Source organism: Vulpes vulpes, chromosome 4 (genome assembly GCF_048418805.1).
Source record: "Vulpes vulpes isolate BD-2025 chromosome 4, VulVul3, whole genome shotgun sequence".
NCBI lineage: Eukaryota > Metazoa > Chordata > Mammalia > Carnivora > Canidae > Vulpes > Vulpes vulpes.
Genome location: NC_132783.1, coordinates 67,810,026 through 67,828,200, shown reverse-complemented (window position 1 = coordinate 67,828,200; position 18,175 = coordinate 67,810,026). Strand labels below are relative to the sequence as shown.

Sequence of the window (18,175 nt, the reverse complement as noted above, 5' to 3'; positions counted from 1 at the left end):
GTCTCATACTTTCCTTGATCTATGTCCAGCTCATCACGAAATAAAGTTTAGGTTGCCAAAGGCTGTCCTTTTGAAGTAGAAAGCGTGGCAAGATTGACTTCCAGAAGCCCTAGGTAGAGATTCCCAGCCCCCGAGCCCCCTTCCTGGCCATGTGATCTTGAGTAATTCTCTACTGCCATTTTCTCATGTGAGAACTGGCATGGTGACACCACTGCGTGTCCATCAGAGCTCAATGAACCCTGGTCCAGGTCAGGTCGTGTAGGCACTATGGCAAGAGTAGCTATTCCATACTCACATGTAGTCCCTTCTTTCCATAGGCTATCCCTCGGCCATAAATTGCACTAACCAGATCAGGCTCCTCCTAGTCAGACCAAAACAGAAACACGTCAAAAACTATAAACAAAACAAAACAAAACAAAAAATCAGTTTCTGCTTCAAGCACGTTAATGTCACAAGTGACAAGCTCTACTTTATGCCACCACCACACATACATCCACATTCCATCCCCAACCAGAAGAGTCTGTGCTCTCCAAGCTCATTTGAATGAGACCTCACATAAGAATTTTCCATTAAAAAAATAATAAAGAGAACCAACAGTAGGGAGCCCTGTGCTAGTTTGTCGCATACTCATCTCACTTAAAACACGATCCTCCCAACAACTCTATGATCAGCAGCATCTGCGATCATGTCTCACAAAGGACACATAGGTTCAGGGATAAACGGTTAGGAAGGAAGCACTGAGGAGTGCCTCTTCCTCGTGTGTCCCCCTCACAATCATGAAATTTTCTGAAAAGGGAAGAACCTCTCAGTGCCAGCCCCATCGAGCAACAAGAAATGAGTCTGCTCCACAGTCTGTTGGGGTTAATGCAGTCCTTCACACTATGTGTCAGAATGGGAACCAGGTGCTTTCTGCAAGCCACCCCAGGTGGACTAGATGAAACCGCCCTCAGGCCCAAGGACAGGGGTCTGCTGTCCCAACACTATGTCCCCAAACAGGTCAGTGGTATGAAGCATCCCACCTCCTGAACCACCTCTCTTCTACATTTAGCCTCTGCAATTTCTGCTTCTTCTCTGAATCCTTCCCCTACACTTAAGAAAGAAGAGTAAACAGCCTCTGGCTCTAACGTCTGGGGTGAAACTCTTAACATGGCTAAAGAATCTAACAGAACTGGGGCACCTGGGTGGCTCAGCAGTTGAGTGTCTCTGCCTTCGACTCAGGGCATGAGCCTGGGGTCCTGGGATCAAGTTCTGCATCAGGCTTCCTGCAGGAAGCCTGCTTCTCCCTCTGCCTGTGTCTCTGCCTCTCTCTCTGTATCTCTCATGAATTAAAAAATAAAATCTTTTTTCAAAAAATGAATGTAACAGAACAGTACTAGATGAGGCATTTTATAGACTAATCTACCATTCAGTTTCAAATCTGAGATAGGGAATCTCCCTGTTTTGCAGAAAAAGATACATCAACTTCAACGATGAGTAAATGAGAAAAAAATAAAGGAGAAGATGCCATATATTGGGAAAATGAAAGACAAAACAGAATCCGGTACACCTGTATCAAGTGGCAAACTGAGGCATTATTGGCCCCAACCCCACCAGCAGAGCAGCTCATGGTGTACAAAAATTGGAAAAATTCAATTACAGATCTCCAACTTCTCTTGAAAAATCAAACTATGTAACAAAGATAAGCCTAAATTTTTACATTCTTGCATGGAAAAAAAAAAAACTAGAGCTAAGTACTGGCTACCTCTTTAAATGAAGGCTGTGTATTCATCAGTTTACTGGAAACCCACTCTACGTCACCTCTACATCACAGCAATGCACTTTGCTCATTTAAGTCATTTTCCTGGCTCCACACAGTTCTGTTTGGAGTTGTGATTTATGACTTATACATGGCTGACATGAAAGGCTCATGCTATTCGCTAAATGGAAAAAAAGTCAAGTTAATAGAACTACAGAGGAATGGCAGTTGCTTTTATAAATAATATTTATATATGATTGTGTGGGTCAATAGTGCACAGAAAAAAAGCACTCCAAAACATTAACAGTAATTTGCTCTTGGGAGTGGGATTACTAGATATGTTCCTATTATGCTTACTATACTGCAATATTCCTTTTCATGGCTTAAAACAAACACACATGCATTCGCAATCAGCAAAAAGATGTTTTAAGTAATACACATTATAGAAAAGAGAAATTTTTATTATAAACTTAAAAATTATTCAAATAGTTGGAATACTTGTTATAAATTACAGAAAATTTAGAAAATGAAGAAAAACACAAAAAATAAAATACAGCGCACCCTATCATTCTGCCACTCAGAGTTAACACTTTTGACATTTAAATATCCTTCCTGGTTTGGAGGAAAAAAAAAAGGGCAGAGCAAGTATTTTGGAGGGAGAGGGATATAGGTAGATAGGGAGAGGAAGATAGGAAAAACAGCTACCCAAAGAAGAAATAAAGTTAAGGCTGACTACATGTGTTTCCATAGCAATACCACCTGCCAGGAGACAGAACAGGGCACAGAATAGCACCTGGTCCAGGCTGGGGCAGGGGGAAATGACTCCACGGCTCTTCCCCTGTGAGAACATTCACCAGGGAGAGGAACACCTACTCTCAGATTTGTAACATCTCCAAATAGACTAAGAAGTTCTCCTTCTAAAACTGAAAAAAATAAATTATGATAACCAAGGGGGCAAATTGGGAAAAAGTGTATATAAATAAATAGTTCGTTTACCAAAGTGGCATCTCTATACACTCTGTGGCCAGGGCCAGCCACTTGGGGGTAGAGGGTCATCCTTGTCTCCCCAGCAACACGCCTACTTAGGAAACCCTAGCAGTCTCATCTCCCTGGGTGACACCTCTCTCGCTCACTTACCCAACAATAACCCACTTAACCACATTCTTGTTTCTCCCATCTAGTCTCCAGACTGGCACTAAGAGTTAGTTACCTAACAATGTCACCTGGCTGAAATTATTCCTTGGCTCCCCAACACCTCCAACAGCCCCATTCAAACATATCTATTACTCTAAAACATTGTAAAATGCATTTCATGTTGTAACCCAGTACACACACATATATGCACATAACACTCATGTACATACACATATGAGTGTCAGAAATAAAAGTTACACTAAGTCAAACCTAGTCTTACTATTTACAATGAAACCTATTTTCCACTCTAGTATATTTCCTTTTTGAAAGAAGTGCTAGCCTTCACTTGCCAATCAGCGTCAGGCAGTACAAAAGGTAACAATTCCCAACTGGAAAAACTATGAAATAACATCTAAATGCTTTTGTAGAAAAATACTGATCATTTCTCAGTCTCATCTCTTTGCACTTTCCACCCATAATTCACACTCTAGAAGTGAGCACTACTTCACAGTTCCTAGATACAAGATACTCTCCCAAGCTCAGGGCATTGCAAATGCTAGCCCATCTGCCTGGAACGGCCAACTACTGCCTCAGCTCAAACACTACCTCTCTTCTGGCTCCTTTCCAGACTCCCCTGGAAAATCAATAAGCCTCAGTTCCTACTATATGCTGCATGGACATTAGTCACTTAGTCAACAAATATTTACTTAGGATCAGCTATTAGCCATGTCTGGTTACACATGCTAGGAATACTGTAGTAAGCAAAAACCAAGACAGAAGGCAAGACTCTGTCTTGGTTTTTGCTCCAAGACAAAACCAAGACTCTTAAAAAAAACAAAACAAAAACAAACAAAAAACACAAGACTCTTGCCTTCTTGGGGCATAGCCAAAGAATCACAAATATAGTTACATCTTCAGTAAGTGCTAGAATAGCAAATGGTGCTTTTGGAAAATGCATAAACATGGTGCACTAGACATGGTTAGGAAGGCTTCCCTGAGGGAGAAGCATCTGGGCTGAAATGTGTGAGGGGGGTGAGGGAATCTCAGAGCAGCTGGTCCAGGCAGAGGAGGCTCCAAGGCAAGCAGGGAGCATAGCATCTGCTCCAAGGTGAGGCTGGAGGCAGGGATGTTAGTAAGGATTTTCATCTTCAACCTAAAAGCAACAGCAAAGCATGTGTGTTGTTTAAAATGTACATACATGGATGGTGTGGAGGGTGTGAGGTGAGAAGCCAGGAAACCATGGATGCACCAGTCATCTGGCAGATAGTAGTGGCTTGGCTGTGGTTTGAGCAGAGCTAGGAGAAGCAGATGGATGCCAGAGGTACTTGGGAGGTATCCAGATAGAGTTAGTGGTGAAATAAGTAGCATACACATGTGAGGAGTAGGTGAACTCATGCATTCCCTCGGAGAGGATGCCACCCCCTGATCTGGCAACAGTGGAACATGACTAGGGACCCCCAGTTATGAGGAGGGGTATGTGGAGGGATCAGGGGAGAGCATGCAGTTGAGTTGAAACTTCTTAATGGATATAATTCCATTAAAGTAATTCTCTTATTATTTTGGATATTTTTTTGCATTTATTTATCTCTAATTGTTTTTGCATTATTTTGCATTTTGCACACTTATCACCCACAGGAACATAATATCAAAGGAGTATCTTGTCATGTGTGGCTCTGTGGCACCTAGCACTGTGCCTGACACCAGAGTCTTAACATGTAGCAGTTATTAGTTAGCAACAAACACTGGCCATTTCCTAGGCAGCTAAGATCTTAATGCGTATTAAAGACTAACAGATTTGGGGCACCTGGGTGGCCAAGTTGGTTAAGCACCTGACTTTGACTCAGGTCATGATCCCAGGGTCTTGGGATAGAGCCTTATGTTGGGCTCCCTACTCAATGGGAAACCTGTTTCTCCCTCTCCCTCTGCCTGCTGCTCCCCCTGCTTGTGCTCTCTCTTTCTCAAATAAATAAATAAATCTAAAATAAATAAATAAATAAATAAATACAGACAGACAGACAGACAGACAATCAGATCAAAGTCAGCTTGGCCTGGCCTGTTCTTATAGGGACAAAAGCAAACGACCTGGGTAGAAACAATGGGGTGATCATTGGTAAAAAGCCAGATCCACAGTTCCATAAGGCAAAGCTGTATGATAGATGTGCCACAGGAGTGGCTTTAGGTGGGGCACCAGCTATCACAGTTGTAACATGTTTATAGCAATTAAAAATGTTAAAACTTTAAAAAAACAGCCATTCAAAAGTTTGCAACAGTTAAAATCTGAACACTGACAACTTCCTGAATTCGGTCATCATTATTTTGGCTTTGAGGATTTAATGTGCAGCCCCCACTGGCAGAGAGCACTACAATGGTCCTACATGCAGTGCCTCCCTGGCTCTCTCTGGATCCCCCACATAATTTCATCATGACCACAGCAGTGACCTTCTGTTCTGCCAGTGACAGATAACAAATGGTATCAATCAAGAAAAGTAATACAATCTATTATTTACAACAATGGTAACAACACATCCTTTTATGCTGCTGAAAAAAAATTCTAAAAAGAAAGAATAAATTGAATACAGAAAACTTAAGTATGTGAATCTGTAATGGATCCTTGTGGTTACCTCAGTTATAATCTAGTAGGGTTCCTAAATTTAAATGACAGATTTTATTACTTCTCTTGATCAATACAGCTCTATTATTTTATATTATCTATCACTGGCTTTGGATGTTAAACTCTAAAAGAAGTCAAAACTCTTTATGAAATGTCATGACGAATTATATTTTCAAATAAATGCCAATGTCTATTTCAAAAAGCAAACTGGGCTCAGATTATCCATTTATCAAAATATTTTTGAGTATATAAGTAATAATATTTACATTTTATCAAGAAATTGTAATCATTTAAATGATTTAAATGAAAGGCAGAATTTCAATCTTCCAATATTATTTACTTTATGCAAATGCAAAATCATGGTATCACAGGACAGTTGCCTTACTGGAATCATGTACATCTAGATGTCTCAATTCCCAAGACACCAATCTGTTTAAATCCAAAAAGGTCTCATTTACCATCCTAGTTACATACCATTTATATTGTAACTTTAAATTTTACAAATATCTCATTTTCCACCCCAAGGCTGGCATCTTTATTAAAACTCAAAAGTCCCTGGATTGAAGGCAAATGAGTAAAAAAAAATCACTGCACTGAAATGTAATAAGGATTCAGTTTTGTGCAAGTGGCAGACTCACAAACCTACTTATGAAAAGGATGTTTACAAATCATATGCAGAGGCATGTTTCGCATTTTGTCTGCTAATGTAAAATAAGAAACAAACATTTTTATGAATTCAGTTCTACCCAACTCAAATGAGCTCAAAGTCACACAATTTGTAACAAAGGCCTCCTTCGATTTTTGCAGCACTTATGTTACTGAGTCCTGCATGGAACCAAAGCAGCACAGAAGCCAGGGAATGGTTCCACTTCTCTAGAATACTGTCCTCGATGTGCTGACACATAAGCAAGAACACTGCTGTAGAAACAACACTAATGCACAAGCTTTTAAATCAAGAGTTTTCAGTGTAATCCAACAGATCTAGGAAGCTTTGAAACTGTGTTCATTTAGAAACCCTTATGCTTGAGGAGCATATTTTCCTTTATAAATGTACCAAATATCCCATAGTTCAATAACTACTTAAACACCTCACAACAACAGAGACCGTGGAAATATCGTCTAAGTTTGCTTCTTGTGGTATAGCTGAGACAAAAGGCAGGCATAAAAGCTTGACATCGATTTCACATTAAACAATCTTGGGGACTCTAATACAATCCAAGCCCTCATTGTCCCATTTGTTTTCAGCTTTCTATGAATGGAATCTGATTCCACACTCTGCTTGCTGCTGCATACTGGAGTTCCCAGGCTGTGCAAAAGAAAAGTTTTGTCAAGCATTTATGAATTCAAAAACCCTGAAAAGTCTGTGTGCCAACAGTGGCCATTGCAGGTTTGCTAGAGGGTGTTGGCTGGCCTACAGAGTTTCTGCATGTGTGGAGGGTCCTACAAGGAACAGGTGAACACTCAGCAGCAGGTATGGACAAACATGGTTCTGCAGCAATACTCAGGCCAGTTCTAATGCGAAGAGGGAAAGGTTTCAGTGGCAGGGTGACATCCATACAGCAGGAGGGTGAGCAAACCACCCTCCTGAACCCAGGCCATGGAAAAATATGACTGGGATAAAAACCAATGTCATTACTGCAAGAAACCATTCCACTGCATTTGCCAATAAAAGAAAAGGAAGAGCATTTAAAGAAAGATCATGCTTTTAAAATACAATTTGAAGGGACGCTGTGGCTCAGTGAACCATCTGCCTTGTGCTCAGGTCATAATCTCAGGGTCTTGGCATCAAGCCCCGCACTGGGCTCCCTGCTCTGTAGGGAGTCTGCTTCTCCCTCTGCCTCTGCCTGTGTGTGTGTGTCTCTCTCCCATGAATAAATGAATAAAATCTTTTTAAAAAATACAATTTCAAGAGACTGGCTTCTGCAAATTCGGATTCATGGTAAGAAAAGAAGTTTTGGTCAATTGGAGAAAGAGCAGCAACTCTTCTTTAGATACTTGCTACCACCTGCTTGTGCAGTTTCTTGATGAGACAGGCTATCAAGAATTTGAAGAAATCAACGAAAAGCTCTTAAGTAGGAATCATGTGCATCACTTTCAAACATTAAATCTAATGTGGAAAAGTTTCATCTAGAAAAATGGGACTGAGTTTCTTACTACAATTTTAGAAAAGAATTTTAGCATCTTTTTTATCAGTATCTTCTGTATTTATCATAGTTACGTAAGATGAAGAAAATGTGATGAGTTTTCACCGAGTTCAATCCAGATGCCTCTAAATTTGCTCCTGTTGACTCCAGTGTGTCATGCAAACAGGATTTTCCACCTGTGTCATGATGTGAAAAGGCTGGGAAGCACCAAAATAAAGGCAGAGAAGACAGGAATCACCAAGAAAAGCACCAGCAGGAAAGCCAAGGGCACTCTTGTTCCTATATATAATTATGCAATAAATGGTCACCCAGTTCTGTCTTCTGTGGACCAGGAATATTTGAACTTCTGCTGCTCCCCATCTTGTTCCTGACCCATCGGCAGCTTGAATCACCAGAAAAGGAGCCCTACCTTATAAACCACACATTCTCAAAGAAAAATTTCCCAGTTGAAAGCAACCCATTGTACTGCAGATTGATGAAAATGCTCTATCAAATTTCAACACTGAGACCTTTTCTGGGCACAAAGAGAAATTTTGACCTACTTTCTGAATGCAGTTGCGAGGGAAAGAAGTATTACAACAATAAATGGACAACAGGAGGAAAGGTATAGAGCCATTAAAAGCTTAAGATTACAGAGAGATACTGAAAGACATTTACAGTATAAAATTCAGTGATAAATACAAAATAGTACACATATTCAGATTATAAAACATAAAGGCATACTTTGAAAAGGTCATAAGCAAAAAACTTCAATAATGAGAGAGTGGCAGAATTAGGACATTTTTTATTTTTATTATTTGAAGTTTTTTCCTTAACAGTTATAATTGCCTTCAACTACAACAGTAATAATATTTTTCAAAAAGTTAGTTACCATATATAAACTGACATTATTACCATACATAAACTGACATACATTAGTTACCATACATAAACTGACATTTCTCCTATAAATGTACCAAAACCTCCCTTCCACACCAGGGCCAAGTGTTAACTATGAATTGCTTGCTTACCTTTTTAAATACTACAATGACTAACAGAAAGGTGATGTTTAAAACTACTAATAATCTATCCTTTAAATGCCACTGCAGAATGTCATTCCATATGAGCACCCAAACACACAACTGCTTGGATCCGAGGCATTTAACAACTAAAAATATCTCAGCGATTTTTTTGAGAATGAAGACAGAATTGTCAATATAGTTAATTCTATGTTTAAAAAAGAAAAAAAAGTAGAGCAATTTCAAAATTAATATTTTAAAATTAAGTTTACCTGCTGGGCTGTAAATTATGTTTGTTCTATGAATATGACTATGTTAGAATGGTGCTTTGAGTAGCTAAGATTTACTGAGCTCTTACTACGTGCCAGGCACTGGGTACTAAGTATTTTAGAGAATATTTCATTTAAGCCTAACAAGAATATTTTTGGAGGTTATGATTATTATCTCCATAAGCCAGGAGGTAAAATAACTTGGTAGCAAGCAGCAGAGAAGGTTAGAACATGGGTATCTTTAAAAAGCACATTTCTTCACTATACTCTACCGGACAGACACATTGACAATCAATAATGGTCAGCATCTACAAGAATGCAGTCAAAGATACGGGATATAAAGCCAATGATATTATCCTCACAATCTTAGATGTTTGTTTAAGCCTTTTATCTAAACCATATTTTAATGTAGCCATCAATCAAAAAACTAGAGTCTCACAATTCAACTTTGAAGTGAGAAACAAATCCACGAGTGGAACCATGAAGATCCTGCACAGAAAGTAAACATGTAGACGTCCGAGAATTTCCAGCACCCACATCTTATAGAAGATAGCACAGTAGAAAGGAAAGTGAACTGAAGTTAGTTTTTTTTTCTTTTAAACTGCATTTCAGTCCCATCTTTTCCAGCTAACAGTGGGGAGACTGTGAGCAAATTGCTTGACCTCCTTTGATCTCATTTTCCACATTTAAAATAAAATTAGTACTGCAAAGATGAAATGAGAGGATCGTTTCAAGGCCTCCACCAAGAGAGTGCTCATTCAGGGCTGACTTCCTTTACTTCCCCACATGATCCTAAAATCAATGTATTCTTGCAGCACTTTAGCTACACACAAGTCCATATTTTTGTCGTGACTACCAACTTCAAGTTACATAATTCAGAAGAAAAATTACCTGAAGCATTGTTGAAAAATGTCTTATCGCTTCATCATAGAGTCCACTGCCAATCAACACATAAGCAATAGCTATGAAACAAAATACAAAAATATTAAAGGAAAGAATGAAGGATCTCAGAGTACAATCAGTAACTAAATTCTTTGCTGAATCCTAAAAGGCAGCTCCGAGGACCAGAAGCAGTGAAAGAAAACCTGGAAGTTAATAAGATGTACTTGAATTCATCCCCTTCTCAGCACCTACTATCAATCTTCTAGTGCTCTCTATATTTAAATTATTAAAAGCCATCTATAAAACATTGCCTACCAGAAGTAATTATCTTTTTCTAGGCCCATCACTCACTTTCAAACACAAATAACCTTTATGATGTTTCCAATCGATACATCAAAAGAGCTAGTAATGAGCCTGAATAAAACCCACATAACATGGCAATGTGATTTTACTGTAAAAGTTATGAGAAATACCCAAATGGATCACAAACCTCAATTCCTGGGGGTGCTGAACTTACTGCCAGTTACCAAGTAAGAACAAAAGCAGAGGCTCTAATTAACATATATTAATAGAATGCTTAATTCACACCAGTGCAATGCAACAGTGGTCTTTCCCTACCTCTTCTATTCAAAATACAGTCAAAACACTACTCAAAAAACAAAACAAAACAAAAAAACACTACTCAAAATATACACTAAAGATGAATACATCGTTTCTGATCAAATTGTGTTGGTAACTGGTATTTTGAAATTAGAGCCATGACAACCTCTTAATACCTGGCAATATTTGGACTAAGTTTTTTCACCTGTCCAAAATGCAGTAAGCTATTGATAATCTAAATTACATTTCATCTATAAAATTTGTTCTAACTCCCTAAATATCCATTACCCCTGAAAAAACTGTATTCCTCATTCAATGCAATACTATTTTTTTTTGCAATATTATTTTGATCACATTTCTTTGCAAAAAAGTTTTATTGCAATGCTCCAATCCTAGGACCTAAAAGGTATTCAAGGAGACAGACAACTAAAACTTTACTGCCGTGAAGAGCTTAAATTTCCTGACAGTTAAAAGTAGCAAAAACACTCAATGTGGAAAGAGACTTAGGGTGTCCTTTCACTAACCTGAGAAAAGTAAACTTCAAAAGCACCAAATGTCATAATAAGACAAGTTTTGGAAGCATTCTTTAAAATAAAGAGGGCTGCTTTTGTCATAATTTCTTTGAAAAGATAAATTAAGGTCAAACTCATATTCCAAATAATAAGAAAGGACACCATTTAGATGCATCAAATAACAAGATGAACAAGAGACACCTTTGGGGTGGGGTGGTTAGGAGTATTAGCAATAAAACAATAGCGATAGGTATGTGCATGGGGGACTCCATACATTTCCACATATTAACTCATTTACTCCTAGTTGCAATAAAGCAAGTACAATTATTATCCCCATTCAAAGAAAAGGAGATGAAGCATAGTGCAGTTAAACAAACTGTCTGAAGACTATGTGTGGTCAGAGAAAGGACCCAGGCTGCCTACTCTGGGGCCCACCCTAATACACTACACTATCAAGGCTGTACCGAAACTGCTGTGTACTGGGCTGGCCTGCAAAAATGGTTTGAATTCCTGGATAATTACATGAACAGGGACAGAAACATAAACTTCTGTTTATGAATGTGGGATAATGGTGATTTACCATTGAATGGTATATGTCTTCTTTGAATGTGGGATAATGGTGATATACCAGAAAGCCAAGATCTGGCCTTGGGTTCTGGCTCTGCCACCCACCAGTGGTATGATCATCGGGACTTCAGCCACCTCTCATTACTCTCTGGGTCTTGCTTAACAAGTCCTAGAATATCTTCTTACATTCTTTGCAGTTCTAAATTTTTAGAATTTCCTATTTCTCTCCCCCATAATCAGTAAATATCTTGAATGAACAAATGAATAAGTGATCCACAAAAACAAACACAGTTTTAAGGGATAAATATTACTGTACTCAGGAACATGTTTAAATTGTTCTCCATAGCCAGGCTGTTGAACTCCACCTAAATAAAATCAAATGCAGTTCTCAAATCCTCTCTATCTAAAATTAAACACTTTTTTTGAGAAAAACCCAAAAGTATCCATGGAAAAATAATCCAAATCTTGCAAAATTATAAATAACTACAAGGATCTAAATTTTGTTCTGGCAGCCTGAGGACATAAAAGAAAACACCAGAATTCTCAAAGAAATCATTACTCCAGCAATTCCACATCTCTCAGCAACGTGTGTGTTGACAGAAGCCACTCTTTCAAAAAAAAAAAAAAATACTGTGATATGAAAGATCCTAAGCCAGCTCAGGGCCTTGAGGTCTAGTAGGATTAGTCTTAGTGCACAGAACACGCCTGGCACATTCATTTACTTAATAAATGAATATGGGGCTGACCAAAGTCCAAGGACCTCAGAAAAGACCAAATCTGATTTCTTAACAGGTAATTAATTCTCAAGGCCTACTCAGAATAGCACCAAAAAGTGATTAATGGGGATGCCTGAGTTGAGTGGTTGAGTGTCTGCCTTTGGCTCAAGGCATGATCCTGGGGTCCTGGGATCAAGTCCCACATTGGGCTCCCAGGGAGCCTGTTTCTCCCTCTGCCTATGTCTCTGCCTCTCTCTGTGTCTCTCATGAATAAATAAATAAAATCTTTAAAAAAAAAGTGATTAATACTTTCAAAATTGTCAGCTCTTAATTATCTGCACTAACAGAGCAAAGGAGCCAATATGAGAAGTGCTCAGTATTTTTTTTTTAAAGTAAGCTCTAGGCCCAACATGGGACTTGAACTCAAGATCGCGAGATCAGGAGTCATGTGCTCTATCAACTGAGCCAGCGGGGTGCCCCAAGGTGCTCTGTTTTAATAGAAAATGCATATGGCCACAGAAAAGATAAAATAATTATATGGAAATTAGATAGAAAAAAATTTCCAAAGGTGCTTCAGGCCACCAGGCATTGGGCAGGAGCGCCTGTTTCTGTGAAGTGTGTCTAGCTGCCATGTTCAGTCCTGCATTCAATTTTGTTTCCACTCATTCAACTGTAAGCTGACCCGACAATGAGCAAGACACACTCAGAGCATGTCAGACACTGGCAGAACCAGCCTATTTGAAAACATGCCACCAACAAGTCAAATGCAAGACCCATCGGCAGATCTGAAAGAACTAAACCCTTCTACACCCCCGTGCTTAGACCCAACAATAACTGAGTGGCCTCACAGTAAAATTAGCTTAAGCCTAGCTATTTTATTACACAGAAGATTACAGGAGGCATGAGTCTCCTCTGCTTTCACTTTGCTATTCCTATTCAATGACAGCACCAGTAACCTTTTCATTATAATAAATGATAACCGCTCCTAAGGACTCATTATCCTAATTGTTAATTTCCAGAGAAACACAGAGGTCCTTACCCATCACTCCCTCCAGACCCAGTATTTTCTCTATTTCATATTGTATTGACATAGAATGCATGGACCTGCATGAGGGTTGAATGCGCTACCCAAGATCACACCACTTATGTCGGCAGAGCCAGTGTCTGTGTTCTTTCTCCCTCACCACCCTGCCTGCCTATTCGGCACTGAATCATAAATCCTAGGCAAATACCCCAGAAGTACCCTCTTCTTCCCAACCCAAATCTCACCTAGCTCTTCATTTGTGCTGTCATTATCAGTAGCAAATGGGAATCTCTTTTGTTCTGCAATAGACTTGGCCTGGCTCTGAAACAGAAACAGAGAAACATACATTTTAGCTTATCACAAACAAAGACAAAGCCTACAACGAAGACCTGCATTTTAAAAAATTAAAGCTCCATTTATGTGGAAGATAAGATTCACTTTAATAAATACCAACTGTGTACTTCAAGCACATAGCTGTGGTCTGATGTCTCCTCTCTTACCATTAGTGGTTCTTTTTTTTTTTTTCTTTTTGATTGATTGATTTGAGAGAGTGAGCAAGAGAGAGAATGAGTGGGGGATGGGGGTGCGAAAGATGGACACAACTAAGAGGGAGGGGCAGAGAAAGTTATGCAGACTCTGTGTTGAATGCAGAGCCTAACTTGGAGCTCAATCCCATGACCATGAGATCATGACCTGATCCGAAACCAAGAGTGGGGTGCTTAACCGGCTGAGCCACCCAGGTGCCCCACTGTTCTCTTTCTAAAAACTTTTTTTTGCTTCCATAGGGATTCATCCTGCTGGCTGCTTCACGCTCCCTCCATGTTTTCAGAAACTATTTAATGACCTTATTCATGTTGTGAAGACCACATTCCGACCACATCTGGCCTCCAATGAGGATAGATGACAGAATGTTGTTTTTGAAACTAAAAATATTTTAGAAATAAGAGCTACAAGTTGTACAGAGATGACATCACCAGAGGACCAACAAAATCTGACCAAGAAACAAGACATACTTGTAAAAAAAAAAAAAAAAAAAAGTACAGCAGATGATGAATATCTCCCTCCCACTTAAGGCAGAAGATTTGCCTATGAAGAAATTATACAGACACATGCACATTTGGCAGGAAACCTAAAACAAAAGAGGAAACCAGGGGAAAGCAAAGTAAAAAGTTAGCTTAGTACCCGAGTGATTTTATAGGCAGTACTGGTCTACTCTATATAATGACGGCTCTGTAATGTTTTAGAGACAAATCATGTCTGATACTACAGCTGTCACTTCACCAGAAGATTTAACTGTCGATGCTAACTTGTGATACACTTAGTGACGGGATACATGTTAAAACGTTTACTTCATACTAGATTCACCTAAGACATGATTAAAACTTGTACACATACAGACACAGCAAAAGCTAAGATAGTAGAGAGTAAAGATTTGTGGCTTTTAGCAAAACCACAGGATTAGAACCCCATGACATCCTAATTAACTGAGTTCCTCTTTTTAAAAAATGCATGGTACAGACGCCTATAGGCATATATTAGCAAATAATTTTACATGAGATGCTCCTCCAACTACTATAGGTGGTATTCAGCTAACGATTGGTGTTCATTAGCAATAATGAACTGCAGCCCCTCGGGCTTCACCAAATCAAATAACAAAAACAAGGCATTTCCACTTATAGTCCCTGTACTCTCAAAATCTAGACTGATGTTCAGATATAGCGTGGTATTTAGTTTGCCTATAAAACAGGTCAGGATGGGATCAAAGAGGGAGACAAACCGTAAGAGACTCTTAACTATACGAAACAAACTGAGGGTCGCTGGAGGGGAGTAGGGTGGGGGATGGGATAACTGAGTCATGGGCATAGAAGAGGGCATGTGATGTGATGAGCACCGGGTGTTGTACGCAACCGATAAATCACTGAACTCTACCTCTGAAACTAATAATATGCTTTATATTAATCAACTGAATTTAAATTAAAAAATAAATAAACAAAACAGGTCAAGAATAAGCTATCTCTAGAGTTAAAACACATGTAAAAACTATAGGCCAGGAGGGCATCCCATGTCAGGATGAATGCTCACTTCATTCCATTCAGGACTCCAGACAAAATGTAACATCTGAAAATTCTACTACTGTGGGAATGTTTAACACTTGGTTTCTTCCACTAACATCCTGATGACTAGAGAGAAACTCTATCAGTTCTTTCTCATTTTGCTCTATAGCTGGAGCTGCCACACAGCGATGGGAAGCCTTAGAGCGGCATCCTTGAGGGACATATTTAAGCAGCAGCAGATTTAACAATATGTGAGAGCATCACAGTAGGCACACCTGGGTGTTACCAGACACAAGTGTTTCCTCTTTGTCAGATAGTCACAGACAAGCGGGCAGATGCAAAAGATTTTTCTGCTTAATAAATTGCTTAGAGCCAAGAAAAGCAGTCTATGTATAATGCTTTTAGTACTTAAAAAAATATTATTTCACCCAGTATTCAATGAGAGTCTCTCATTTGCCAAGCCTTTGGGCAGAAAGATATCGGAAGAGAATAAAAATGAAACCCCATAAAAAGAAAGCATTTACCAAACAGCATCAAGAGTATACTGAAGAGCATATCTGAGCTAAGTGTTTTTTATTTTACTAGAAATAGGAAATATAGCATGGCCATGAAAGTATAGTATGGACAAATTAATTTCTTGATTAAAAAGAGTCTTTCCCACTTCTAATACCACATCTATAGATGTCCTTTGTGGACAGCAATGAGCAGCTCCGACCCAGGAAGTTTTTGTACACAGCCCCACTTCACTGGTTGACTAACTCCACCCCAACCTTCATGTCCCTGATTACATTTCAATTCCTGACAGCTGTCCTAACGGATCCCCCTAACTTAAGGGAGATTATGTTGACCTTTCCCTATACTTTACATTTATCTGTGTAATTATCTGGTTAGTGACTAGGAGTCACAAGCACAGGGACTAAGGCTAGCTGGCTCACTGTGGTAGTCCCAGTATTGACTTAGTAAACGCCTGGCACATAATAGGTGCAAAATAAATATCTGGAGAATTAATGAAGAAATGAAGAGTCAAACTCCCATATTTTCAACCTAGGGAAAATGACAGGTCAAGATTGGTGAGCTTTCTCCCACTGGTTACTAGCTAGTGCTATCCTAAACTAGAAATGCAACACAGAAAATATTTGAATTCCTAGCCATAAGAAGGTAGGTCCCTAATAATTCTAAGAATCTAATAATTGCATATCCAAGGTGGGGGGGATTGCCCAATTTCTACTTCAGTGTTTTTAGTGATGGTCAACTCACTACTTTACAATATAGCCCATTCTGGTTTGAGACCAGTCTAATTCAAGTTTTTCCATATATCAAGTTGACTGCTATGCAGTGAATGAGGTAAAATCTGTTGATCATTCTTTAGCTTGCAATTTCTACTTTTTTTCAGTAGTTCTTATATGGAAAGGCAAAGCTTTCTCTGAAGAAGAAACAGTATCCTAAGGGGAAATTTTAAATGAAAGAAGCAAACAATATCTACATGGATGTTGAAGGGAAAAATCTGGAGAAACAATATGTTAATGCTGGGCACTGAAAGAACAACACAGCTTCAGAGAATTAAGTGTGAACAAAAAACAGAGCCCTCCACCTTGAGGCAGCAAGGCTGGAGGATCATAGGTGCTGACATCTGACATGGGTAGGCAGAGTCGGATGTTACACAGCACCAGGTACTCATCCCCAGAGTAGAGAGATCTCCTATACAGCTTAGCTGGTATCGATAACTAAAAACATAAAAGATATCCACATAGGCAAGGCTGGAAAAATAAGATCATATTCTACCTTCAAATACATTAGGTTTCCAGAAATAACGTTCAGCCATGATCTCCCTTTATTCTTTAGAACTTAAAAGTAAAAAGGATGAGACCTAGAATGATCTACCATCCAATTCACAAGTCATAATAATTCAATGTGACTAAATACCAGATGACTTATCTTTATCTTTTTTTTTCTTGACTTATCTTTATCTTATCCAAGTAGAACCAACTAGAACCAACTCCTAGTTGATAAATAGAAGTGACCTTCGCCTTTGAAACCAGTATTATTGTGCTTTAGGTTGTATAGAAGATGCATACCAGAATCTTTTCAGTGTTGAGGGAAAGCAATGAGTCACAGGGTGGTGGTCCTTTGGGTTCGCAGTCTGAGTCATGGAAGTTCAAAAAGGAGGACTCTGAAAAGCAAACATTCCTGGTTATTTGCCTCACCTTAAATTTATGCCTCTTAGGTGTCTAACTATGAATTATAATGTTAAGAATCCACAAAACCAAAATAAGGACAAAGCAAGAAACACCAAAAGGGTCATCCTACCCTTCTCTTCGAAGCTGTGTAACATTCTGTGGTTTCCAAATATCCTCATAACCAGTCATTAATAGAGTAGTTGTTAAGATCCCTGTGTTAGACATCTCCTACCCGGCAGCATTTACTATGGATTTAAAAAAAAAATCATAAAGGGGAGAACAAAGTCAACCAGGGAGATCTAATGTTAAAAGACAGGCCAGGGGTGACTGGCTGGCTCAGCTGGTAGAGTGCACAACTCTTGATCTTAGGGTTGTAGGTTCAAACACCACGTTGGGTATAGAGATTACTTAAAACTATAATCTTAAAAAAAAAAAAAGAAGAAGTAGAAGGTATAATATTAAGGGTCTAGTATCCAGAACATACAAATATCTCTTGATTTCAACAAAAAGACAACCCAATTAAAAAATGGGCAAAGAATTGGAATAGGCAATTCTCCAAAGATACAAAAAACAGCCACTGAGTACATGAAAAGATGCTTTTCACCATTGTTCATTAGGGACTGCAAATTAAACCATAATAAGACATCACATTGTGCCCGCAAGGATGGCTATATTTTTTCCAAAAATGGGAAACCACAAGTGTTGGCAAGGATGTAGAGAAATTAGAACGCTTGTGCAGTGCTGATAAAGAT

At 38.9% G+C, this 18,175-nt stretch overlaps 1 protein-coding gene across 8 annotated transcripts in view; it reads right to left on the bottom strand.

The window, feature by feature from the left end:
* The window catches only part of TTC13 (tetratricopeptide repeat domain 13), a 78,730-nt gene that overhangs the window by 44,317 nt on the left and 16,238 nt on the right, over nucleotides 1-18,175 (bottom strand). For 2 of the 8 annotated variants that reach the window (XM_072755994.1, XM_072755995.1), the window contains exons 2-5: nucleotides 17,322-17,416; nucleotides 13,438-13,513; nucleotides 9,783-9,853; nucleotides 296-361 (exon numbers count right to left, since the gene is read on the bottom strand). In XM_072755994.1, the coding sequence (XP_072612095.1) occupies nucleotides 296-361; nucleotides 9,783-9,853; nucleotides 13,438-13,513; nucleotides 17,322-17,416 (308 nt within the window). The remainder of the gene's footprint in view (nucleotides 1-295; nucleotides 362-9,782; nucleotides 9,854-13,437; nucleotides 13,514-17,321; nucleotides 17,417-18,175) is intronic. The other 6 variants (XM_072756000.1, XM_072755998.1, XM_072755996.1 and 3 more) reach the window with 3 other exon arrangements.